Source organism: Scomber scombrus, chromosome 5 (assembly GCF_963691925.1).
Source record: "Scomber scombrus chromosome 5, fScoSco1.1, whole genome shotgun sequence".
NCBI lineage: Eukaryota > Metazoa > Chordata > Actinopteri > Scombriformes > Scombridae > Scomber > Scomber scombrus.
This window is the reverse complement of record NC_084974.1, coordinates 25,718,437-25,746,363: the sequence shown is the minus strand read 5'-3', so window position 1 is coordinate 25,746,363 and position 27,927 is coordinate 25,718,437. Positions and strand designations below refer to the sequence as shown.

Genomic DNA, 27,927 nt, shown 5'->3' with positions numbered 1-27,927 from the left:
GTGATCAAAAAGAATGGGGCAAACAGTTAGGAACATGTTAGAAGTGTGATTGATAGAGCATGTGTGTTTTTGTTTGCAGGATGAGGAAACTAATCCACCTTACACGGTCTCCAAAAGCCAATCAAACAGGCTGGACAAGGACCTGCCCTCCTTTTCTTCTTTCTCATGTAGCTTACAGAACTGAACCACAGCACTGAACAAGTCCGCAATCCGCCACGCCTTCTGAGACATCCGATGGACCACCCTCTGGAACTGAGAGAACACATGCATAATGAATCCAGTAATAAATATATACTCATTCATGTCACTATGCTGGCTGATGGAGAAATCTTCAGTATGTATAATTCCAAAGAAATTCCCAGTGTATGAGCAAGGATGTAATTCATTTATGAATTCATTGGTCACATAAATGATTCCTAAAACACTACCTATCTTAAAGGCCGCCACAGATCGAATCATACTCTTTTTGTAAAGTGCATTATTTGGAAAAACAAGCAAAGAAGACCCAACAACCATTCTATAGTTAAGAAAACACAGGCTACCTTTAAGGTCAATGAGGGTAGTGTTTTATATATGGTGGGTATTTTATAGAAATATATTAAATATTTTAGACTTGATATATTTAAATTGTACAACTTTATGTACAATTTACATGCAATTTACATTGAAATAAGCAGGGTGGAGAAGGGCTATAATGCTCCTTTTTTGTTTTTGATTTGACTTGCTGTTGTACTCACCTTTGCAACCCTTTTCTCTTTGGACTTCCTGAAGTAGAGAGTAGGAAGTCCAAGCTCAGACGCAGCAATCCACTGCAGAGCCACTCTCAGCTCTGAGTCCACACTCTCCGCTTCGAGGTCACAGTTTACCACCAACAGCTCCCCGAGGTTGCCACTGCTGCTCGCTGTCCGCGCTGAACTGCTCTCTGAAAGATCAAATGTAACAAGACATGCTGTATTAGGAAAGACATGCTGTATAATAAAATATACTATATTTTAGAGAGGCTGAGAGAGGAGTTTTCTCTAAGTCCTCTTTTTCAGGGCTTCCATACTTAGTTCTATGTAAGGCATGTATCAATTGCAAACATGCCAAACCTTCGAACAATCATATAGTAGGTTCAACTTCATAAAATAAAAAAATATCTCAGGCCCAGTTATGCTTTGAGACAATCTTTGATCAAGTGTAAGTCTTTAAATAAAGATGACCTTTGTGGTGAGACACCTCTGGAGGTGTAGGCCCTTTTCAATTATTGATGACCATCCTTAATGCAGAGCACAGCATCACCTTTATTCAAGTACATCCATTTGAGAGATTATTCACACAGACCCAGCACATACTGTACCTCAAGTCACTCAAGAGTTCTTGGTGAGCGGAGAGATGTCAAAGCTGAGGAAGGAGGTGAATAATTAAAAAGTTGGTGGCATTGAGATGACATGAGAATTCATCACTGTACTTACGAAATATATTGTCCTTGGTTCCTGCCAGGTGGCCTTTTTCTGTCTCCTCACTGCAGGTAAAGAAATGACAGGTTAAGGTAACATATAGTATCACTTAAAGGAATAGTTTAACATTTTGGGAAATGTACTTGCTCTCTTTTTTTGGTGAGAGTTAGGTGAGAAGATACCACTGTCATGTACATCATGTGTGTTTAATATGAAGTTTCCACCAGAAGCCACTTAGTTTAGCTAAGCAGAAAAAGACTGGAAACAGGGAACCAGCAAGCCTGTTTTTGTCTGAAGGGAACAAAATCCACCCTCCAGCATCTCTAAAGCTCATTAGTGTTCATTAGTAATAATGAACACTTTATATCTTGTTTGTTTAATTCCTACAAAAAGCAAAGTGTTTAACTATTTTCCAGACTATCTCATCTACTTCATTGCTATCGGCAAAACAGCAAATAAATGCATTTCCCAAAAGGTCAATTCCTTCAATTTAATTTTACTGGATGGATGGATGGATGGATAGATGGATAAGGTAGATAAGATGGATAAGATAGATAGAGTATCCTTTTTGTCTATTAAACTGAACATTATCATCTATGCTAGAATGATAACAGAGAAAAGATGACAACAGAGAAGCAATAATCTGTCAAGTGGATGAGTGTTAGTCCAGCAGCCTGTCATCATCACCTCTTTGCTGAACTCTGGGTGAGCATGAAAAAAAGCAAAACACTATCTGCAGACTTAAAAAAAAAAAAAAAAGACACATTAATGAGAAATATCTCAGTACACGGCCTGTGACAATGACAGTTACCTGATTACTGTGCTCTGAGTAGGCACATCAGAAAAAGCATCCAGGTCTGCCAGGCCTAGGCTGGATGCGCTGCTGGTCCCATTCCTGTAAACCAATAAAAAATGAGATAATGTCACTTGCATGTTGTCTCAAGACACCCGACATGATCGCTGACTTGTTAAGAGAACAATAACCAGGCGCAGCGATGCAGGTCGTGTTGTTCATTAGCTGGTGATTAACATATAAATAGCAGCTGCAGGAGAATCGGACGCTCAAGGTGGGAGAGCTGGTGATTTTAGTCTGAAGATGAGGATGAGGAGATTTGGAGGTAGTTTGTGTAGGCGGTGGATAGACAGGGCTGGTATCTTTGTGTCACAACATGGTTCACAGATGAGGTGGAATTAAAGTAAAGCGGTAAATGGAGAGGTTGCAAGGAGCAGCGAGTGTTATGGTGATGCAGACAAACTACTCTTGCAGTTAATTAAGCAAAAAGCAGGTATCTCATATCATTTCCTCCCTAACCAAATGGAGCCTTCCAACTTCTCCTTTCCTTTCTAATCTACACATGTCAACACCTTTAAATAATAAATGCATTTGAACATGTAGTTTATTATGCTTATTACTTGGTCCATTATCATGAGATATAACCTTAAGGCATCTTCTACTTTTAAATGGTTTCATCTAGTGAGCATAGAGCAGTTACTCCAGGCTATTTGGTAAAAGTTGAAAGAGTCAGAGTTGGCTAAAACAAATGAAAATTGATGAAGCAAGGAATGGTGTAGCAAGTGTTTTGAACTAGAGGCTTTCAATGTGAGAGGTCAAATCCCTGTAGCACCCCAGCCTACTACTGCAGGTAGTTGTGCTTGGGGTGTAAGCAGGGTCTTGCCCTGTATGCGAGCTATGGAGAGGGCTTTGTGGAGTGAGCTCTCTGCCATACACTGCCTCAGCAGGTGTGGATATTGCAGCAGCGGGGAGTAATTTGGCATTGGCACAGGAGAGCACAAGTGTCAGTAGCAATGGGCCAATGAGAGTGGGGTGAGGGTGGGAGTAGCAGCGTTTGGAGCAGTATCAAGGAGCAACGGTTACTGACCCCTCGCTCAGCTGGATAAAACTACTGGTCTCCTCGTGGGGGTCATCCTCGGGGGTTATATGGGACCAGCTCCCCATGCTCTCTTCACTGCTAGCACTCATAGAACGCTTGTCCCTCTTCACTATTGCAGCCACCGCCACAGCTGGCCTGTCCCTCTCACTGCTGGGGAGAGCAAACCACAAGATGGGAGTGACCATCGAATGGTTGTGCACAATGTCTGCTGCAGTGTGTGGTTACTCTGGTTGTTTTTCCATTGTTGTTCCTCAAGTCACTCTCATGTACAGTAAAAACTGAGTTTCGTCAAAACTAAAATGCATTTCAAAAGGCATATGGGGAAAGTTTCTGCTCCAGAAATTAAAGATCTAAGGTAACTTTATACAAATGACAAGCCTTTGGAATTTGAAATAACTATGCACCACATTCAAAGAGAGACAATTCATTTCAGTATCTTTAATGGATCAGCAAAACGCATTCCCCAGAGGCACTGTTGGATTTTCACAGTTTTTCAGGAAAGTGATTAAATTAAGTCATAATCAGATGATTGAGGGCTGCCATCCTTGACAATTCCAGAGGGAAATTAGGTTTTATTGACTAGGCAAGTGATTAAGTTCCACTCTTACTCAAGGGACAAACAGATGCTCTCCACTTGTTCCTGGATTACATGTATTGTCAAGAGAAAAGGAGCGTGTCTTGTGATTCTCCTGTGACCAGGGAGCCTCTCAGCTGTTTTCCTCTCAGTCACTATTAAACATGTCTTATTTTGAGGATCAACATTTCTTTAAAACACAAAAAAAAGACCAGCAGATTTCAACCAATTCCCCACATCTCGATATTATATTTTCACTTTTCTCTGTATACTCTCATGCACATTAGCTGCTCTCTCCACTTATACATTTTCAGCAAGTTAATTTGATTCCAGACTGAGACACATTATGAACTGCTCCAGTCTTCATTACTCTCAGAGTATCCACTAAAATGTCTTCTGGGAGAATCTACACTCTACTGCCTCCTCTGAAAGTCCACTCAAACACTTTTAATTTGTAGAATCAGAGTGAATAAGACATGAATAAGAAATGTGAGACTAACCATGTCGAATCAGTCCCTGATTACAATTGAATTTCCTTCAGATAAACACCATTCCTTAGCTAACCTGCTGCACTTCCCTCAAGCAAACTTTAAAGCAACAACCTTACGTTAATAAGTATGTCAGTGTAATCTAAATACCTTTCTTATAGTGTCTCATGGATTAAGTATGTTAGCCAAGTCTAAGTGCTTCTTGTACCAATGAATGTGAGCTGAATAGCCCCACATTGGATAAAAGATGAAGCCACTAGAAGCTTTCTGAACACACACTACATCACCCAGACAGTGTGAGTCACAGCCTAGCCAAAGGTTTGTCAAACCTCACACACTGCTAAAATAGATTAGTTTCCCCAGTGAATGGATCCTCTGTGTGCCTGCCACTCTTTGATCAAACTCTAAAAATAGAGGTATGCTTGGGCAGTTGTAGGGCCTCGATTTTATTTGGTCAGTGCTGATTTTCCTAGACAAATTTGAATGTTCTTATTTTCTCTCTATTTCTCTTTAAGACAAAATAATCTCTACTTTTTATATTCATTATGACTCTGCTGTTGGGCTATAACAAACTCTCTTCCTGAAGGGTTGGTCTGACTCTAACACAGAAGGGTAGGAACCAATGCAGTACCTGCTGCCGTTGGCTGTAGCTCTCTCTGTACGCTTGGTAGCTGACATTTCTGTTGTTGTTTCCTGAGGTCCTTCTGCCTTTTCAGGGTTTAGAGAGGTCTCCTCATCTTTCTGATCTCCTTCAATGTGGATAAGCGGCACATCTCTGGGGCCCCTCATGCGGGGTGCATTATTGTCACTAGCCCCGGACCCTAATCCATTGCCTGCTTGGTCCTGGCTGGACCTACTCCGACTACAACTTAGATGAGATTGTTTGAACCCCCTCCTTCTTTCACCAACAGGCATATGTGACAGTGGGTGTGACCCAGGCATGCCCCCAGCTACCTCTTGCTGGCTCCCAAGTGCAGACTTGCCAATATCCACAATGTCAGCTGCCAGGCGATTGGCAAACTGCTGCACATGGGGCTGGAAGTCTCCTGCAGCCTCCAGCTCAATACTGTCCTCTGGATCAGCAATGATCTTGTTCTTTCTCATCAAGGATTCAATAGAGCTGGACCAGGTCTCGTGAATCAGCATATCAGTGATCCGGTCAGTCTTACCCCTTTGATAGAGGCAAGAATCTGACTTGCACAGTCCTGTGGCTGACACTGAGTTGGCGGGGTAGATATTCAGTGTGTCTCCATGCACATTGCGGGCAAATCCATCAAATGAGTTGGCTTTAATGGGTGAGTTGACAGTCAGTCTCGAGTCTGAGTAGCGTCGATCTGGAACAGAGGACTGACGTATACAGAAGGGTGTTCTAGGAGAGGGTGGGTACAGGCTGTTGCTCCACTCTTTAGTCTTGGCAATACCATACTCTTTGTTTTCTTTATCCATGTCTCGAAGCATAAACCTGTAGAACTCCTCTGTGATGCTTTCTGTGCTAGACTGTTTTGACAGGCAGGAGGAGGCCCTGACATTAAGGTGACCATTTTTCTTGGATGCAGCCTGTTGCACAGCTGCAGCCAGAATACTACTGGCATTTTTTCCTGCGTAGTAATCCAAGAGAAGGTCAAACCCCCTGCCCTCAGTCTCCATCTGGTTTACCATGAACCGCGAGAACTCATCTGTGATGCTCTCACAACTTGACTGTTTAGAGATTGAGCTACCACGGCTCAAGTTCTGACCTAACCGACTGCCAGGGCCCAGGGTGTTTGGTGTGCCTGATGGGTCTGCATCTTCTTCTGGAATGCTCTCATAACTAGACGCCTTTCCACGGCTCCACCTCTCACACTGCAACCTGCTGCGAGGTTGGCCTGCTTTAGAAGTGTCCACTACATTAAGCTCAGGGCAGTTCATGATCCTGGCTGTGACTTCAGACGCAAAGAGGGCAAATGGGTCCTGTGGTTCATCCAGGTTTACCGACTCATCCACTACCCGATTCACAAGCCGCTCCATGAGCTCTGGTTGCTCCTCTGTTTTCCTCTTGATCTCACTTAGGCGTGGTGCCCGATGTTTCTTAGAGGCTGCATTGCTGCTTTGACCCTCTTTTCTTCTGAGTACTGTGCGGCAAGCAGGGATCAAGTAGGCCTCTGGTCCCTCTGTAGATGTTCCTTTCAGGGCACAGAACCAGGGTTGCTTCCCAGTAGAGTTCTCCAAACATATGGCAGCTAGTTCTGTGGCCATTGACACCACTGTAGCAGCCAAATCATCAGCATAGCAAGTAATGGGTGTCCTGGACTCTGAATCCATTTTCCAAGACAGCAGAGAACTGCAAGAGTTGAAGGAGGTCTGATGGGTGAGGGAAGCCTGTCTGCTGTCACTTCCTGTCACTAATCGCCCCCTCTTCTCTGTGCTGTGAATTTGGATTTCACTCAAAGGTTCTCTGAAGGTACCAATGCCCTGCTGGTTCTGCTGGTGGTCAGACCAGTCTTTGGCAGGAAAGGAGGTGGATTTAGACTGACTTTGTCTGCATGATGACTGCAGCTGTTGCTCTTTGCTATGTGATGTGGGGGGAGATGCAGTGAGATCATTTTCCTCTAGCAGACATTTCTCCTTCAGCCCAGAAATCATGGCAAGCTTATCTGTGTAGTGTGGCATGCCACTGTGATTATCAACATTAGTGGACTGGCTATAGCCAGCTAAGCCCTGCAATTGAATTAATGGGTCCTTGCTCTCCATGGTGGTATCACCCTCTTGTGTCTCAAAAGAGCCTTGGTCACATCTAGAGATGTGACTAATTTTTCTTTGTGTCAGACAAAGGATATCAAAAAGCAAATTGTTTACACTATCCTGCAAAAAAACCTGGATGCTTGGTGCCTCCTTTCCTGTACCTTCCAGTTCTTTTTTCTTTTTTGCTTTTTCTAATGCATGCTTAAAGAGACTGTCTGCCACCTCATTGATTAAGTCATCTACCTCTCTTTCATCTGTGTAGGATTTTTTTTGACAAGTGATGCCATCTACTATTTTGTTATGGGTGGACTCCAGCAGATGAGCTACACTAGTGTAGCCTTGTGGCTGACACAGCACCTCAGCTGCTTCTCTGTGTAGGACCTCAGCAATATTGGCACGAAACGCTTCAACACTGGTACCCTCTGCCACACTGCAGTGCAGCGTGAAGACTGCAGAGGCCTCAGCAGCAGACATCAAACCCCGGGATGCGGTGTAGGCATCAGCGGAATCTGCGTCAGAATCACCACCTTCCCCTGACTCCTCTGTTAGCTCCACAGCTGCTACAGCACCAGCTACCTGAGCCATACCACACATGGCTGAGGAGATGGAGTAGTCAGTTTTCTCCTCTGGTTCTTGTAGGTCCTCCTCTGTGTCCTCCTCTGAAGCTGATTCCATTGCAAGCTGTTCTGTCAGCTGCGGTGTAGTGATGGTGCCAATGACACTGGCAGCACAGGCTAAAGCCACCTCTACATGTTTGGATGGGTGTCCTCCATTGTGGTGGGGAGTGTGAGCCTGTGTCACTTTTTCTGGCCTTTCTGTGGATTTGGCAGTGATATCCTGGTCAGGCACATTAGACACGTGGGTCTCTGACCATTCTGCAGCCACGTCGGAACTGTCTGGGCTTTGAACTATCACAATCTTGGGGAGTTCAAAAGAGCAGGTACGCTGTTGTGAAGGCTGTTTGGTCTGTGAAGGTCCACTGAAGTTGGAAGGATGTTTAGAGAGGGACACACTGACAGCAGCCTCAGAGACAAAAGAAGTTTCATCTTGCGAGAGGCGTATGAAGGCATCTTGCAGTACTGACTCAGCCAAATTGGTGGCGTAGTGACCCGCTGACTCCTTAGTGTGGTGGCTGGCTCGCTGACGCATTTCCCTTTTCACCTCCATGTCCTCCCTGTTCTGATGATGGGCCAGCTGTCCCCTCTGACATGTAAGTCTGACACAGTGTTTCTGTGCAACCTCCACCAGGCTCTCTGCCAGGTCACCACTCTCCGGCTCTGTGAGGAGAGAGGAAAAAAGAGAGGGAAAGAGAGAAAGCAGGAAATGAAAAATGTCCACACTGATTATAAAGCAGCTCCATCAGTTTCCAAAGTTTCACAGCAAGAGGATAATATAATTCTGTTTTAGCCTTCACTGACTACTAGAGCTGGATTTTTTCTTGTCTGTCCCATTCAATTTCCCCTTGAACAAAACTTGAACAGATAATTATTTTCATTCATTTCATTCATCACCTGGGCAACCCAGCGGTAATAAATGAATAGTTCATTCTTGTCTTAAATATTCTCAGTCATTACAGAAACCTTTCAGTGCTTGCTACACCACTGTCTCGGCTGTGGTGTTACTGCAATCACAGAAAGAAATACAGCGTTTCATTACATCCTTATGTGCTGTGCCAAAAATCTGCTCAAGAAAAACAAAGAATAACTTTTGCAATATTAAACTGTGGGTTCAACCATGAGTTCAGTTATAATGTCAGAATAGTTATAATACTATATTTTTGAACAGTGTCAATTTAGCTTTTATTTTGCAATTTTTTAAAATAAGAAATTGTCCGAATATTAAGTTAGCTGTGTTACATCTAGTTGTGGATAAGAGAGTAATATACTAAGTACAATTTTGCGGCACTTGTAATTTATTTCAGTATTCTATTTTATGTTACTTTATAGCTATAGTTACTTTACAGATCAAGTTACTATACACAAAAGCTATGTTGACCATACAAAATATGATATTATACAAAAACTGATATTATCTATCAAACAGTATGTACTGTAAGTTAAAATCAGCTCCACATCCACCAGCTGCAACATAAAATGGTGATTACACATTAATGAATCAATGATAATTATTCAGTAATGTAATACATAATATAACACTGACAGGAGCCCTCTCTCTGCATAATTACTATTACCTTTGATAGTCTAAATGCATTTTACTGACAATACTTATGTACATGAACTTAAATAACACATTGAATGCAGGACTTTTACATGCAACAGAGTACTTTTATATTGTAGTTTAGCTACGTTCACTAAAGAAAAAGGATCTGAATAGTTCATCCACAACTGGTAAGATCTTTTTTTTTTTTTCTAACACAGGCCTAACTACGGCTATAAACAACTGAACAAAGTACTATCTTTATAGATGTTAAAAATGGCTTTTCCACTTGCTGGACTTGGACATGTGTTTGTTTCTTAAGGCTTTAAAATTTACCTTAAATCATGATTTATCTTATTTCTGTTTTTCAGATGTGTCTGTTTTCTTAGTTGCTTAAGAAAGATGTTATCACATTAAAATATGTTTAGGAATAGCCACCTCATGCTTCACAGTATGCGGTCAAAATTTTCGTCTGTGTTTTGAATGGACAGCATGCTGACTCAAGCTGTGAGTAAATGCAAATGTATCACACGAACACTGTGAGGCTGTTCAGGCTGTGTAATGCCACGTTTACATAGGCAGATGTGAAATGAAATCTTTAACCCGTGAGCTGTTGTAAACAGGGTGACACAAAGGACAGAAAATGGACCTGAGGCAGAGATTATGTACTCTTGAATCAACATTAATATGAGTCTTCAAAATGCGTCAATGCATACAAGAGCTCAGTGCATATACGTCAACATTTTTTTTTGGAACTTTGACTTCACGACATAAGTAGAAATTTACCCATACTGACTAACATGACCTTTTAAAATTCTATTTGTAGCTGAAACTGGATCTTTTATGAAATGCACTTAGTGATAGATAATTATGGATTACATGTGCCATGTGCAGTGATTCATGAGAAAATAGTGATATGAGTCAACAGTACAATATGCCATTATACTAAGAAATCCATAAACACAATTACTGGATCAAAACCGAAAATGAATAACTTGTACACTGGCCTTACTTCAAACCAGCTTTCATACTAAGTAAAAGAAAAATATTTTTTTTTAAATATCCTGCCAAGAAATACACAAACAGAGCCAAAAAAACCCCCATCTTTGGCAAAGGTAACAAGGCTCACCATTTCTGAAGCCATCATCCTCGCTGTCATCTCCAAAGTGTTCAGAGGCAGTCAGGAAGTCTTCCTCTATGGATGAGATGGAGCGATTGGTGTCGTCATCCACCCGCTGCCCGGCTGCCCGGCTCTGCTGTAGCTGTCGTTCCTTTCCCCACTGGAGACCAATCAGGAACTTGTTGATCTCAAATATGATGCTGGCAGGTTGGGTGGAGTGCCTCTGCCCTGAACACTGAACCAGGCACACACCTGTACTTCTCTGCTGCTGCTGCTGCTGGACCTGAATAGAACAATAATAAATACCTCTTATGCATGAATACACAGAGACACATATAAACAGACATGCACACATAATGCTTGTACAAAATAGTACATGTATACACACCTACTCATGAACGCATGCAAAGGTGCATACCAAGCAAGCATAAACAAACAATTGACAACACATACAGTATATTGATTCACAAATTATGAGATATAACATTATACACTTGTTATATAATGTTAAATAATAAACTTAATCCAACCTGCTGTCTGACTGTCTCTGTAGTTCTTGCTTGTTTTTATTCCTTTTATTCAATATACTACAGTATAAACCCACTGGACCTGCTCATGCAAGTTTAATTGTCTGTGCAGACTCCTCAGGCTGAGTATTGATTAGAATTGTTTTTATACCCTGATGTTTCAAAAAGTCTATGAGATGGTCAATGGCTCTAAAATAAATACTGTATGAAAAAAAAGGTAAAATTGCTATTAGTTGCTATAGTATACAATCGTGTGTCTTTTTGAAGTTGTAATATTCAAAAATGAAAAGGTTCCAGTGTTTTGTGCCTACAAGTGTATTTCCTCTGCATGCTAATGTTGTTTTGCTATCTAACACTTACTGTAGTTCAACTCTTCAAAAGATTAGATGTTTTTATTGGAGTGAATGGGGGAGCATTACTAGATAAAATGAATGCACTAAATTCTTGCACATTTCTTCCTGGAAAAAGAGGTTAATATGTAATCACAGAAAATTGTTGTACAAAAGAACAGCTTGTACTCTCTGCCTCACTCTCCACGCCAGTTAATATAAAGGCTGGAAATAGTCACAAAGGATTTGGAGACATCACCGCAAACTCACCTGAGAGGGGGAGTGTGGGTGTGTTTGGCAAGTGTCTGAGGCTTCTAGGCCGCCGAGCAGTAGGATCTCATTTTCTTTCGGCTGGTGGACAGTCAGTAATTCAACGAGCTTTGGCAGGTCTGGAGACACCGAAGCCAATTTCTGCAGGAGACATACCAAGCACAGAGACAAGGCTGCGTGATAACAAAAAAGCCTTTCTTCAGGTGACTTCAAAACAAGAACATGACTTGTTCTATGTGCTACCGAGGCAGAGAAACATAATTATGAAATCCTTCCTGTGAGAAGTCTTGAACCATGTGGAATAGTTATTGATCGCCCACCGCTCTCACTGTCAGCTGCAAAAGGCTGCAAAATCTGCATATTAACTAAACAAATCAACCCCTCTAAATTCTGGGTAATGAACTTCGAATCCATGGCAACTGTGCCAATGTTTATATGCAAAACACAATGAATTTCCCAGGAGATGAAAAGTGGGCGGGAAAAGAAAAGGGGCGCACACAGGAGGGACGAGAGGAGGGAAAGAATGAGCTCACCTTGGCGCTTTTGTCATCACGACAATCCGTTTTCTGAGGGTCCAGATTCACAAAACAGATCTGAGAGAGAGATAGAGAGGGAGACAGATGGAGCATTAGGGTGACAGTATGAACAGCAATATTATATCACAAAAGCTGAGCATGTAAAGGGCTTAACTGGTAAAGTTACTGAGTTTAATTTCCCAGTGTCACTTATTTGTCACAAATCCTACAAACCAGACAGACCGATAGCTTCCTCTATGTGATTCACCATTTAAAAACTACAACAGCTGTCTGTAAAGTCTGAATAACCACTGTCTCCATTGGCAGAGTCCCTTCAGAAAAGACATTCTTGTCTCTCAGGGAATACAACAAGGTGTAAACCAGCAATGATTTTCTTTATTTTCTCTCTGCCTCCTTTTTGAATCTCACCCGCCTTTGCCTCTGGCTGCAGGTTTAATGGTCTATGATGCAGTCCTCATGCCAGTGCTGGGAGTCTGGGACTGTTCGACGGCTGCTGTTTGATTCTACAGAACACAGCCTCTGATCTAAGTTGGCATAGCTAAGTTAGTCCTGTGTGGCTAAATGGATAAAGCACAGCTACCAACAACAGTGGATGTGCGCCACTTCCCACTTGAGCACCAATACTCAGCGTGTGTGTGCAGCATACTGTGAAGTGTTTTGGGAGAAGTGACATTTTTGTGACTCAGTCACGAACACATATATTTCTATATATGTCTAACATCTGAATGCTACCATGCTTGTCATTACTAATCCAACGTAGTTGTAATGTGAGACACTGAGGCATTCTCCGTCTTTTCAGTGCATGCACATGTGATATCCTGCTGTCTCTCTTTCGCCTCTGCCATCACTATATCTGCTCTACCTGCTGTTATCTTTTTGCCTTTCTCTCCCCTTTAAGCCTGTGAAAAATATATATAGTTTCAAGTAATCATATCTTGACACATATCACTGTTTGAAATAATTTCCTTGAACTACCTGAGGTGCACGTGATTTATCCTGCTAGGCTTCTAAACAGCCTCCGAGCTGGCGAGATAGCATATATTCGTTATGACTTTCATCTTTTTTTTCATTAATCTGTATTGTACGCAACAAGATCTGCTCACAGAAAGCCATGCTGAGGTATAGGAACCACAATATATTCAGCTATGTACACGCTTTACTATTTCTTCTTTTAAAATCTGGCTGTAGACAGATTTTAAAGTGAACCCCCCCCCCCCAAAAAAACCCAAAAACATTGATGCCATAACTGGGTCAATATATACTCATGAGTTTTAATTCAAAATAAGGGATTGCTTCATCAAAGGCAATGCGAAGATTAAGACAACAAAAACTGCTGCAAAGCCAGATTGGATGAGCCAAAATTTCTTTCAGCTGAGGCAGTAATGCAGCACATTCAGAACAAACCAATTTCCTCCTCACTTTCACTCTGACATCCTCCAGTCAAACACAATATTTCCCAAACTATATAGCCTAATATCATGAAAATTGCTGCTTTGAAATGGAGTCAGTCAAGTATAAACAAAATGTGAATGAAGTCGATCACTGCCGACCACGACAGAATATTTGAAATGGTTTTCCTGTCTCACCCTAATCAAACCAAGTGTGTGTATGTGTGTGTGTATGTTTTTTTTATTTTCTGCCCTTCATGGATGTCACCTGTAACATTTATCTGAATACCAAGAGGTTTGGTCCTTTGTTCATTTTCCCTCAAAATAACAGCAATGTAGAAGAACAAGTTGCTTGTCTGTTGTTCCGATCAGTTTAGTGAGTGTGATGAGGACCTTTCTGTCAGAATAGCTGGTGAATGTCAACAAGATACACATATAACCTGGAGTTATTCAACACTGTTCACTGAAATCAAAGACAATGGCCTGATATTGCATCATTGATCATTGGATAAAAAAATATGACCTTCAAATTCAGCTTTTTCTGTATCTGGATGCAGGTACATGCCCATATGAGTTCTGATTTAGATTTTAACACACTTTTCAATTCCTATCCAAATGACAACACATGAATGAGAGCACCTCAGCACCACTCAGTTGTACTGTTATTGGAATTCATCCCAGAAAAGCAGCGATGACACCTTCCCCTGCCTGTCAACACATGGCCTGCAGGTAACACACAGAGGAAAAAGGGAGGCGAGTGAACTGCGACTTTGACCTTGAGAAGGGTGAAGTAATTTAACCCCATCTGACGGTGAGAGCCGAGAGGCGGTTGTTCTAAATTTGGGAAGCGGACAACCATCTAGTCATCTAGTCCATGTGCGAGACAAGCCTAGGGACACGCTCTGAATCTATCAGTTTCTCACAGACACACTGGACTACACACATATACGCCTGCGTCAGTTTGTCTCTGGCTGACTGAGAGACTTACCGTGTAAACATCAGCTAACGTACATTAAGGTGGACAGAGGGGGGCAGAAATACAGAGATATGAGGCTAAAATGGTGCCGTTGAAGCTGAGTGATATACGGTTGGCCAGATGTAACAGTATAAGGTGGCCAGATGTAACAGTCTATGTGATTCTTCCAGAGAAGAACTGAAACATAGTGGTTCAACCTTCTTGACATGAACATCTGCATTTTCCTTATCTTGTGTCAAAAGTCCAGCTGCAACAGAGGTCACGGAGTCTCTCCACACTTTCCTGCTTCACTGGACACTCTGCCCATGTGAATTTACAGCTGCACCCAACATCTGCCCAGCCAACCAAACTGTGACTCTGACCACCTGTGCTGGGGGACCAATGAGACCAAACTGGACAGCAATGACCCTTCACAGTGGACAAGTCTGGAAGCAGCCTCAGAGATAACAGGCATCATGGTTTACTTTTACAGCAAAATGTGAATTATTAATTCACTGTTTCTGCAAGGTAACATGAAGGACATCGTTGGGACTCTTTCTACAGGGAAAAGCATGTAGGTCACCCTTCACCCCACCCCTCATGTTTTGTCAGCTACATAATAAAGTAATGGCATAACATGCTGCAAATTTGTCCTTTTAGTCTAAGGACTTGAAGAAAGAGATGCATCTTAAACATGAAAATTGAATCTTGACCTTGGAATATTACTGGAACTATGTGATATGGTTGAAAGATCCACTAAAGATCCACTAAAATGAACTTGACTTGAGATTGTTTTTGTCAGAAACAACACTTGGAGAAAGGTGTATTTCACTTCTCTATTTAGAGATCATAGGAATGCAGAAAAGTAGTTGAAGCTGAAGAAAAGCCTGTGAAATGAAAATGATCCACCATAATGACTTACATTGTTAACTCTGTGCTTAATTATTTTAAAGACTTGTCAGCATTTCTCTTGTAATATTTCAGCATGTACGTACTAACTGTCTGCTCATGTGTGGCATTGAGTCTCATTTCTTGGTACAATCGCCAAGACTAAAAAGCGCATATAATGTGATGTAATTATTGCTGGATTGCTTACCATCCTTAATAAAATAAGCTATATTGATGCAGGAATGGACTAAATTCCTATTTTCAGGCTGTAGAACACAGCAGGCTTTAGATTAACTCAGATGTCTTTCTTTCTACTACACCTACAAATAAAGCTTATGCTGATACTTAGCCACAGTTTCAATAAAATATTATGTGCACAGACATGGTCAATATACAAAACCATTACAAACATGTCAGTCTTGCAGTCCATCAAAGCCTCATTCCTCCCCAGCAGCCCTCTCTCTCTGCTCACTACTACCTCCTACACACAGCTGCTGCTCTTGGTCCTTCTGTCTCCTTTTTTTCTTTAACTACGGCTCTTTTTTTGTTGTTGTTGCTCTTTTTCATGACTTGAAACACACAAGTATTTTTGTTATGCTGAATATTTAGCCCTTCAGACACTTAAATACTTACACTGAAATAATTACTGTCATTTTGTCTCATTTCTTATAATGAGAGTGGGACAAAGTGACAGTGGTTGACACTTTTTAAAAAGATTAGATTTATTTATGGGCTTCTACAATTGTAGCTTAGTTCCTTTTTTTAATCCTGCATCATTGCCCTCTGGGTGTCCTAGATTAGTAAAACTGAGGTAAACTGCCATTTGCCATCCATGTACAGGTCTACTGTTGCATGGAAAATAACCTTACTGCAACCACAGACAAGAGCTCACTCATCCAGTCTGGGGTCACTAAACTAAATGCAGCTCCCTGTATTGTAAAGTGTTTTGACTTATTTTTTCACAAGCTGGCAACTTTAATTTTAATTAATTTTAAGTTTAATTTGTAAGTGAAGTCTGGTGGGAAACAAAATTAAGGCTCAGTGACTGCCATATTCATGCTACATATATAGTGCTGGTGAAGAGAGAAGATGAGCATGCTGATCTCACATACTGGTGTCTATAAACAGCCTTTATTGTATTCATCATTTAAGTGTGTACACAGAAAAATGCATAACAGGAAATACTATTTAATGAAATTCCACATGCATGTTACCACTTGTAATGTAAGAAAGCGTGCTTAAATTAAAATGTGAAAACATTGTGTACATGATCAACGACTGTGCCTTTCAAACTGCTGAAAGAAATAGGATAATGCAGCACTGAAGCAGTGAATATCAAGCACACGCGCACACACACATGCACACGCACACACATGCACACACACACAATTAGTGTCTGGCTGTGAATCGCTCTTCTTGGAGCCCCTGGCTAAACAGACAGAACATCAAGAATCTGATGCTGTCCTGATTCTCCCAACTCAAAAGACGAATGTACGGAAACATTAGCGGGGGTTGTAAAAGAACAGGGGATGTATACTGAAGTGTTTCTGTGGAGTGTATACATTCCCGTGTGCCGGCAAATGTATACATTCACTGGGTGATCATACATTTATCAGTAAACATACTTCCTGAAGCTTTTTACAGTCATTTTATGGTCAGAAACATGTTAATAGGTTCAAACAAGGGATTAAAGTGAACAGAGAAAAAAAGTGTGATGAAAATTGCTAACAGCAGGTTATGAGCAGACCCGGAGCGGTGGATGTTGAGCAGCTTCTGTGTCTTTGAAATGCATAAATTTGAATGTGTTGTTTTCACATTCGGAGAAGTGCTAAGATGTGTTTTCACAGTGTTTTTAATGGTATGTGTAATAATGATCTTCACAGAAAATTCCATTTGAAATAAGCTCTCTGATGCACCGTTTGATCCATAAACTTACACATCTCCTATGTGACTGTGTAGAGGGATTGTATATGATTAGCTAATGGGGCTATGGGCCTACATGGCTTCAACAGATAAAGGGACCCAGACCTTCAGGGCCCCCAAAGGTCTCAAGTTCACTGTGTGGCAATTTGAACTGCAAATTTGTTTGGTAGCCAATATGCATGAGTAAAGCATTAAAAGTGAAATGGTGGGTGAACTGGTCAACTGGTCAAGTGGTTCACGCCACTCTCTCCCTTTGAGAGAGACTTTGTATTGTAATAATTCTCATTGTCAATATATAGAAAATCTGCAGCCATGTCCTTTATGCCAGTGGGTCTCATTTTAGAGCACAACCCTGCATGTAAGACTGCAGTTTCTCATGATGGCAGTCTGAGGTCAAAAGGCAAAAAGAATAGTTTAAAAGGAAAGAGAAGATTTGTATTCCTGCAGTGATCCTGCTGTAAGTCAGTGCTCCTGCCACAGCTGATGGCATATTCTCTCTCTCTCTCTCTCTCTCTCTCTCTCTCTCTCTCTCTCTCTCTCTCTCTCTCTCTCTCTCTCTCTCTCTCTCTCTCTCTCTCTCTCTCTCTCTCTCTCTCTCTCTCTCTCTCTCTCTCTCTCTCTCTCTCTCTCTCTCTCTCTCTCTCTCTCTCTCTCTCTCTCTCTCTCTCTCTCTCTCTGAGCCTGGGAAGGGACAGGTCAGGATACAACACACTACCCAAGTGTGTGAAGTGTTTGAATCAGGTGATGAATGGCTCATTCTTCTTCAAGGAGCGTAAATTCAAAGTAAGACGACAGTCAGCCAAGAGGAGAGGAATGGACAGTGTTGGGAAGGAATAATTGCAGCCTTACATGTACTTTCTTGAACAGCTTGGGCCAAAAAAGTAATTTTCTGCAATTGAACATTTTGTCGTATGCTCCTAGAAAGACATCTGCTGGCATTAATCAATCATACTGCATACGCTGACTTTTGCTTTTCCTCATTTTATTTCTACTGTGTGTACAGTTTAGTTTCCCCTCTTGGTCATAATGTCTTTTAATGCTGTATGAAATCAGATGCACAGAGGTTAACTAGTTTTCTCACAAAGAAAAACAAACTCTTCATTCTCATCAAAATGATCCTGCCTGTCAAATCTCTCAGGGGTGTCATGAAATTCAGTGTGACTATCAGAGCAACATGACACTTCTCTGTGACTTCATGCATTAAAACATGAGTGAGTGATCAAAGGTGACAACATGATGCAGCCAGAAGTCGGTTATGGAGACAAACGCACAACATTTGAAGCTTTTATCTTTTATTTAGCTCACAGTTTTTGGCTGTCTGCACTCACTATTTTGGACTATTCCTGCTCCTGTAAGTGTAAACACTGATTTGCTTTTTTGCTTTTAAACAAACAGTTCTTGGAAAACTCAAAATAAGAACTAAGCTGGGTTATTTTGGATATCAAGCCTGGTCAAAAATAGGTCTAAATTGAAGTTGAGTCACCTTTCAGTAAAATCTGAATATGCTCTATTCAACCCTATAATTACTGCAGTCCATTACAATTTAACAAGGCCAAGTCAACGAAAAGAAAACCATTAAGTCCCTCTCTACATGACCCTGTGGTCTTTTCCTTTCTGCACCACTCTCCACTAACACAGTTTCCAATGTTTGTGTGTACTATAGTGACTACTCCTCTCTTTCTGTTCGGATCAGCATCTGTCGCTTCACCCTCTGTCTTTCTTTCTGTTTTCCACTCTTGGCCTTCTCTCTGCCTCCCTGTACAGTTCAGGCCAAGACAGAAAAATGTATTCCTAATGCAATGTCATCAATCGCAAGCCCCCGTTTGATTTATTGGCTGTGTGAACTGCAGAAAGGCGAACAGAGTATTGAGAGTCAGAGGAGAGCAATATGTCATGTCAAAGTCCGAGAGCGATGCATCTGGAGGACGGGCCGCATCTGTTTGATGCTCGCATTTAAGTTCCCTCTGATTCATAAAAAACAGACACAAAGTAAAGAAAACAAACGACTATTGTCTTATTCAAACAAAACCTGGGAAGATGACGCTGCTTTTGTTTTTTTACATTTCACAAAGGAACAACACAGATAAAATTGACTGCATAATCCCAAACTCAGGTAGAAGCTCGAGAGGCGGCCTGTTCCACAGACACGAGGATGGTATAAGGGATGTCTTTGTTTTTCGAGTTGGCAGTTGTCACAAATGGCATTGAGTGAAAAAAGATGAGGAGGAATAATCTGGCCCTGTTTACACCTGGCATTAACATGCTTCTTGGGTGATCCGATCACTAGTGGACAGTCGAGACACACTGCCGTTTACACCTGTCTCTATTATGCAACTCAAGCTGACACTTGTGTCCAGACTTCGTTGCTGCCTACAGCATTTCTGCCAGAACAGTAGTAATGTCAGACAAACGCCAGATTTGTTTTTAGTGTGGGCTAAAGAGCTAATAAAAATGTTTCAATAACTAATATACATGTTTACATTACAAAGGATGGGTGGTCAGATGTGTCCCAGGCCACCTCAGCAAATGGTTTAAGTGATCCCATCACAATGCGTCTTGGTGGTTGTTTATGTATTTAGTGCTGTCCACTTATAATCTGATCTGAGATGCATGTGAAAATGTTTGTTTAAATTCACCCACAGCTGTTTCAGTCCTGTGTGTGTCTTGTCCTAGATAATACAGCTGGTGTCTGGGTTTTCACTTCAGCACGCGGCTGCTCACACTTACGAAGTGCAACATGAGTGTGTGAGAGCGGTGCTCTTTCCTAAATGACTGCTATATCTGTTACCGAGGTAATGACACTTGAAGTATGGAAAAAAAGTCACAACACTGGCATTTATTTTTTCTGCATAAAATGGTCAGGCTGTTCTCATCCCCTGTTCGTATGATATCGTACGAAAAGTTGTGCACTACTTTTCGTGTGATAACATTTTTTTATGATATCATACGAACAGAGGATGAGAATACATTGAAATGGTCCGGCTGCAGCCCATGAGAGACAAATTATAAAGAAAGAGTGCAACAAATGTTTAATGGTGTGGTTTATTTATGGCTTGAATCTTCCTACAGTACAATAAGGACCTTTAACCAAATTCCATCCTAAACTTGATACAGTGTTAAAATATTTTATTCAGCATGTTGATGCAGTTTATAGAAGACAATTTTGTTTGTAAAATCAATACACTGAGACTCAACTCTGTCCCAACAAACAAGTTCCCCGTAGCCACTGAGGATATAAATCCTGAATGCAACTCACGCTGAACTCACAATTTCAATTGAATGAGTGATCAAAGGTGACACATCACATCCAGAATGGGGTGACTGTGTAGATAGGGAATGTGTTCTTTGCAGTTCAGAGCATTTCTCCTTTTTGCTTTCTGTCTTGATGCATTTTTTCCTCTTAAGTCCTATGTCCTTGCCCAAGTAATCAACAATAACCTTAGTATGTGTCCAAACACATAATGTGTGTCCAGAACAGTAGCTGTTCTGACAGCGATCACCCTTCTTTAAATTTCTAACTTAATTTCTTAAATGTTTAAATGTGAATCACAGGATGCATCTTCAGTGGTGTGTTATTTGCTAGTTCTGGCCTAAAACGTTACATATGTCTGAACTGTTGTAAGTACATGTAAAAAATGGAAGTATAAAGTGATGCTGCAGGCCTAGATGGAGTTTTGACAAATGGTGTAAATTGGTGTTCATAAAAACTGAAAACACGATGATTAAAAGCTATATTTAGTAGCTTAATTGTTATAGAATAAGCTAAGAGGCAAACTCTCAGTATTTACATCATAAAATCTGATAACAGGATGTGAGAGAGTCTGTTTCTTCATGCCAGGTCAAATAACAATCATAATTTCATCATGATGTTTCAAGATTTGTATTTCTCCTAAATCTGTCCCAGCATGCATTGAACAGAAGGCAAGGAGAGCCTGAAAATGGCTAATTAACAACCATTATTACAGGATTTTCCAGGATAGATGTTTTTGAAACCTGCAGTGTGGAACTGCTTTCCACACTGCACACATTCAACACACATTCTAACACACATTCAATCCCTTCAAGCCAACCAAGTTCACACAATGCTGATTAAGCCTAACACCACAAGATCTCTGTATTTCAAAGTATATGGAGTTTTTAATCTGGTACTGGGCTTGCCATTCCCACGCTGTCTGGATGAATGTATAATGCGCACCAGCTAACGTCCTGTTAGCCCTCTGTTTACTTGAATGGGGATAAAACAATGTAATGTGTGACTCTTCTAGACTTTCCAATGATTATTGGACCCAATGGATTAAATCCCCAATGGATAGTGAAATGAATTATTTCATGGGGCTTGTGTGACGCCCAAAACAACTTATCCACCATTTTACAGCTGCAACAGTAGCAACCGAGTATGCTACAGCGGGCTTATGATGTAGGTCAACAGTGTTTGTAATTACTCTCACAGCCAGAAGGGGGAGATAAAAATCCCACACTCCGGCTTTAAACTGTGCTTTTCATTACAATATTAGATTTCTATAGTCTCAATAAACAATTTTATCAGCAGGACAATAGATTGCAGTCATGTTGATTCAAACTCAGTGGGCTTTCTCGATAACAATTAGTTGATTTTAATGGTACACAGATTCCATTTATGCACAGTTTGTTTTTCATAGTGACTGTATGCCTGAGTGTGCTGCTGAATGCTGATATCCAAGTGTTAGTAATCATGTTTATTAATTGGATAGAGATGAGATTAATGATTACAATGATTAAAACACTCTAAAATACAGTATAACAGTCAGATGTTATCATGTTGGGAGGAAGTGCAGCCAGACTCTCACACTTTGCAGGTTGGTATGTGTGTAAGCATGACTGTATTCTTCACATTCACAATGGAAAATATGAATAAAACACAATTCACTATGACTGTTACTCTGTGTAACTGAGCACATTTCTATGTGAAGTCCCATTTTCATATCTAGACTGACACAATCATTTGTGATGTTCATTCATTTAAAAGATGTTAGAAAACTGTGAAAAATGCCCCAGATTCCCAAAGCCTGAGATGCAAAAGTGTCTTGTTCTGACTAACAGTCCACAACCTAAAGATATTCAGCTAACTATCATGCATGACTAATGAAACCAGAAAATGGTTTAACTGACTAATTGTTGGGGCCAGGGGCGTTTGTAGGATCAGACCTTTAGGGGGGCTCAGCTCCTAATAAAAAAAGTCTGAATATGAAGTGTTAAAAAATAAAATATTTATTTATTTATTTTTAGGGGTGCTGAGATCAAATTTAGGGTTAGAGTGAGAGTCAAACTGCTGAAATCCTAGTGTTTGTGTCACAACAGAGATATTCCTCTCTGATAGTTCTATTTAGTCTCTGACTGATAAAATAAACACAACAGATATGCATTTACTCTACAAAAGCCTCTTACTGAGGACCAGCTGAACCTAAACTGAGCTTTTAACAATCTTACAGCAGAATGAAATTACATTGTTTATAACATCTACTAAAAAAAGCTCTTCTGGTATATTTCAAGCAGTTAACTGCTTATGAGAAATAATGCTGCATTCATTGTTGCCAAAATATGTTTTCTGACTCATTTGTGAGAAAATACAAGCTCATTTCTCTCAGTGGATGGTAAAATGATGCAGAATTCAGCATCATCAATGACTGACAACATCAACAGGAATATTATTTATAGTTTGTGAATTAATTAATAAAGTAATTTAAGGTGATTTATCCTTCCACCAAAAAGCACAAAAAATCCATGAGCAAGGCACTTGACAAGTAACATTATCTTCAAATTGCACTTCCTAGTATTGTAACTACAGCCATTATATCAAAGTTACACATAAAACAACCCCATATAAAAAGCAGCATGGGAGCACCAACAACTTTCTATAAAAACATTTTTTTACCTAGTGCATGCACACAAGTCACCAAGAGGAAGCAGATTGACACGAGTGCAGTTTTTAGATGTCACTCACATCATTCCTGCCTTAAAATTCCTGATGAGTTGGCCCATCTACGTTGCATAAAAGGGTACGCATGTTTCATCATCCACAGTATGTTACTCACCATGGTGCAGCTGCCCTCTGCGTCGTCATCCAGCAGGCCCAGTCTGCACAGAACCTTCTCATTCCTCAGCCAGTACTCTGACGAGTCCAGCACACTGTTACTGCACAGCACCTGTGACACAACACACAGATAAACTCTGTTCAGGTACATGAAGCGTCGTATGGCTTCACACATGCACTTACACCTTCTGAGTCACCCTTTCACTTTCATCTGCCAGTCTCTGTCCTACCCCCTCACCCTCTCTAAGTTGATGCGATCAATTGACCGTTCTCCAGGACCTTTATTTCAAGTTAAGTGTCGGTGGCACAGAATCAATAATCTGTCAACTAACCAGACCTTGGACATTATATTTACGACAGTTATCATCTTCTCCCAGGGGGGACATTTTAATGAAGCCTTCAGGATGAAACCTGCAGCCGTGCAGCTGCCTTTGACAAGACTATTGACTTCCTCCTTTAATAACCACCTAATTACAATGCCAATTTATTTACAGGTATGAAAATAATGTTTCTCTTGATGCTAATCAGTCTGGCCGTGTGGTAATTGTTATTTATTTATTTATTTGTAATACAGGAAGATAGAAGACTGTTTGCTATGTTAAAAAACTACAGCAGATAAATGATTAAAATCACATGCTATAAATAAATTATCCTCATACATTTAGTTTGACATGTGACAGATATTACATACACGTTGTTCATTCTCACTGTGTATTTTTAGTGACACCATGCCCCCTTATGTTTGCGCCCTCAGGAATAGACCATCTGTGCAGGCCCTCAGCCAGGTAAGGGTGACGTAGACTCAGCTGATCTCATGGAGAGTGATCATATCAAAGGCTGCTGGCACAGGTCAGCGGAACCGGAGGCCCAATTATAAGAAAGACATCACCTTGTGTCTCTACAGGACACTCAAGTGGAAGTCAGTTAAGATGATGAGTGGTAGGCTAATTAGGAACACACACCAGTGAGTCCTTCTGCACACCCACACACTCGTGTACACACAGTAAGGCACATGCACAAATAGACCCACACACACTTTGAAAGGAAATTCAATCTAGCCTTCACCTCAGCCCACTGATCTGTACTATTTCCCCCTCCTGTCTCCCTGGCAGTGGGAGATGATAAATCTACTGGGTGACCCGAAGGCCTGGCTGTTCCTCTTATTGCACAACCCCTGGGTGTCACAGGCACCCTGGAGGAGGAAATGAAAATCTCTTGCACTGCTGGAGACACACTGATAAACTGCCAGAGGAGGCAAATATGATGGACAGGTGTACAGGCACATGAGCAGAGAAAAAGACAAAGAGAAGGAGTGGTTGTGCAGCAGACGGACACACAGACAGTTACAGAGTGGAGTATTTCCTCCATTCCAACACAAGCACACTGGTTCTTACCTTCTTACAGGCGCTGATGGATGAGGCCACGGTGCTCTCTGTGCTGCCTCCTTCCACCTCGGTAGACTCTGAGCCTTCAAACATGGCAGACGACTGGAAGTTACTGCAAGACAAAAGGGCATGGAGTTGACTTTATCACAGCAGATTCTCATCAAGCACTTAACACCTCACTACTAAAAAGTCTGGGATTAGTGAGGACGAGTTATCTCCACTCTGACTGGAGCAGTCCATTGCCTGTCACATTTGTTCATACCGTTCAGCATTGGCACTCCCCCAATGAATTAACCAGACAGCTATAGTCTGTTAGAAGAATGATTTGAATATTCTGAGCTGAATGCTTAATTCAGAAAATGTACCAGTTTATGGCCAACCAAGCTGAGGTCTTTCATCATTTATTGAAAAGTGCAACTTTTTGTTGCATTGCTATTTATGAGAAACCATTGTGGCATCTGCTAAAAAGTTTCTTTAGGGATGTCTGTGATGTTTTTTTCTGCATGAACTGCATAAAGCTTCCCCTGGCATGGAGGCAAAGCCGGCTTTTTGCAGTCTGTTCAAGAGAACACGCAGCCAATTGAGCCATTTCTGTTCAGAATCTGACAGAACATGCATCAAAGCATCATGGCCACTTTGCCAATCCTGTAATGTGACAAGTGTCACAGTGACGGCGACAGAGGGTTTTTAACAGGACAAACAGGGAAACACAACATTCATTTGGTGCATTAGATATAATTATTCAACAAAATGACAGAAATTGTAGTGATGGGAGTGACTATCAAAGTAATGTGAGCCCAAAACAACATGACGAACTCAAAACAAATCCCAGGAAGGCATAATTATCCCCTGTGCATGCTTTCACTGAGATAAGCCAAGTCGAAAGCTTATCTGGAATAGCATTAATGAGGATCAATTTGGGATATAAAGAGGCTGGGGATGCATATTCAAACAGGAGCAGCTTTTTTTCTGTAATCCACATATTTCAAAAGCAAATTTGCAGTAAATGAAAATGCCTGATGTAAATAACTGTGTCATAGGGACAGTGAGTTTGCTGTGAATGGCTGGAGACACTGAAAAGAAAAAAACTGTACTGGAGTTAAGTGATTATGATGTGCTTTAAATAGGCTGCTGTATCTGCAAGGCATTCATCAAAACACCCAATCCAACACACACACACACACACACACACACACACACACACACACACACACACACACACACACACACACACACACACACACACACACACACACACACACACACACACACACACACACACACAACGGGGACAAGGAGTGACACTAAAAATGTACATGAACAAATTGTGAAAGAAAACACAATTTTTTCATGTAAAAAACCCCAATCATGTCTATGTGTTTTCTTTCACAATTTTTCTTGAGTAATTTTCATAGAAAACTGAAAAAGGCCGTCGGGATAGATTTGTCACGCACGACTTCCTTTCTAATCTTTGCGTTTAACGACCTTTCTATCATGACACGGTGATGACTGACAGGTTGGTGAGCACTCGTGCTCCCGGGGTCCCCAAGTACCCAGCAGGCATCAACCTGATGTGAAGACATAATTAACCCCTCAAATGTCCGCCTTTCAAGGACAGCCCCCGGTCTACTGCTGTAATTCACTGTGTAATCTTGTTGGTTGATGAATTGATGCCAGACTTCAGAAGCCAGCAGGCAACTTTTAGTGAGAGCCTAACCGCTTTGGAAAACGTTCAAACGCACAAAATAATCACAAAAGCAAGTTTAGGTCCCCAAAACTGCACTAGCTTTTACTTCTGGCTTTAATTTGCCATAATTATGGGAAATATGACTAAATCTTATTAAATAGAAGATTGAAGAGTGAAAACAGAACACACTCTTCTTCACTGCCACACATTTGTCAGTCAGGCCACGCAGGCTCAAACATCTTGTTTACCACAAACACTGGCAGTCTCCCGTGGAAGCGGATTTACTGCAACACTGCATGGATGTTGGTGCGCTTTTTCAGACCTAAACACAAACTGACACTCTTTGCACTGACGGGAAAAAAACTGACACATACCACACTGCTTTGATTCAATGTGTCATAAACGGTATGGTGCAATGGCATTTCACACTCCACTTCCAGTCCCCATGTAAAAATAATATTTTAAAAGGGCGCCTCAAACATCACTCATATGTGGAAGACATGTCGGAAAATATTATAGATGGGCTACACAGATGCAAGAAAAACACTATAAAGTAAAAGCAAACACTACTGAATATCACATACACAATTTAAGTGCCTGTAGACTGACAATTTATGTTAATTTGGTTTGATAGTATGTGCCTATGCACAGTGACATTTTCTTTAAAATTCCGGAATAATAAGCAGTCTCTTACCTCGGTGTTTTCAGAAGGCACTTTGCGCCTGCCATTATGTCAAAAAAAAAAGAGCCAAACTGTCCTCACTCGTTGTGATTATTTCCTCTGTGAGGGCAGTTGGACAGGGAAAGGTAGCCCTAAAGCGAAGTTCCTCCACGCGTAATTGTCCCGGAGACACTCTCCGGTCCAGATGCGCATCCCCGAACGAACACTGAAGGAATCCCAGACTGCTTCACTGTGACTGGAGGAGGACGGCGATGAACTGAGTCCCGCGTTATCCGCAGCAGCAGCAGCAGCAAACCACTGCCTGCGCGTCTGTTTGCCAAGTGCCGAGTGCAGGCGCAGCGCAGGAGCCCCGCATGGATCAAACATAATGAGCTGCACGACACAGGCAAGGGCATGGATATGGAGAGTGCGCGCGCATGGTGACGCACACGCATGTGTACAATCAGAGGCAAGAGAACACGAGCATAGTTTTTTTGCTACCGTTATGTGAACCCCGGCAGTGTGTAAACGTCTGTTTGTCAAGATATAGACTACTCAAGGTTGAAGACTGACAGACACATCTAGGCAAGTAGCAAATCAAAATACACGGGATTCAATGGAGAAGTATTTACCGGTGTAAAGCATCCTATAATAACAGTGAATACATCAGCAGTTATTAAGTAGATAAACAGTAAATGAAAATCTCCATCACAACTGAAACAAATGATTGCTTGAAATGTGTTTATTAATCTGAACATATGTAGAAATCGAGGCTTTGATTCTGTTGGCACCAGGCATTTCTGTAAATCTCAGCTCACTAACTTTCAGTTGCATGTGAATTTCACTTTCATTGTTCCCTCTGTCGTTCAGGCAGGTAATAATGTTGTTTACAGACATCTGATTTTTAAAAAAAAAAT

The 27,927-nt window shown here is 41.2% G+C and overlaps 1 protein-coding gene across 1 annotated transcript; it reads right to left on the bottom strand.

Annotated features, from left to right (window-relative positions):
* Positions 1 to 99: 99 nt before the first annotated feature.
* Positions 100 to 27,078, bottom strand: sphkap (SPHK1 interactor, AKAP domain containing). Its single transcript, XM_062419603.1, has 12 exons — positions 27,044 to 27,078; positions 24,672 to 24,774; positions 23,279 to 23,389; positions 12,051 to 12,110; positions 11,507 to 11,658; positions 10,401 to 10,648; positions 5,025 to 8,391; positions 3,320 to 3,481; positions 2,251 to 2,334; positions 1,455 to 1,504; positions 738 to 922; positions 100 to 252 (listed from the first exon to the last, which is right to left on the bottom strand). Exons 1-12 carry the CDS (start codon positions 27,076 to 27,078, stop codon positions 100 to 102), a joined length of 4,710 nt encoding a protein of 1,569 aa, XP_062275587.1.
* Between the last annotated feature and the right edge of the window lie 849 nt (positions 27,079 to 27,927).

Coding starts and splice junctions, on each gene's coding strand:
- sphkap (XM_062419603.1), bottom strand. CDS start 27,078: ATGGCAGGCGCAAAGTGCCTTCTGAAAACACCGAG. Junction 12,111..23,278: donor CAGAGGGCAGCTGCACCATG/GTGAGTAACATA, acceptor TCTCTCTCTCAG/ATCTGTTTTGTGAATCTGGA. Junction 1,505..2,250: donor ACTCAGAGCACAGTAATCAG/GTAACTGTCATT, acceptor CTTTACCTGCAG/TGAGGAGACAGAAAAAGGCC.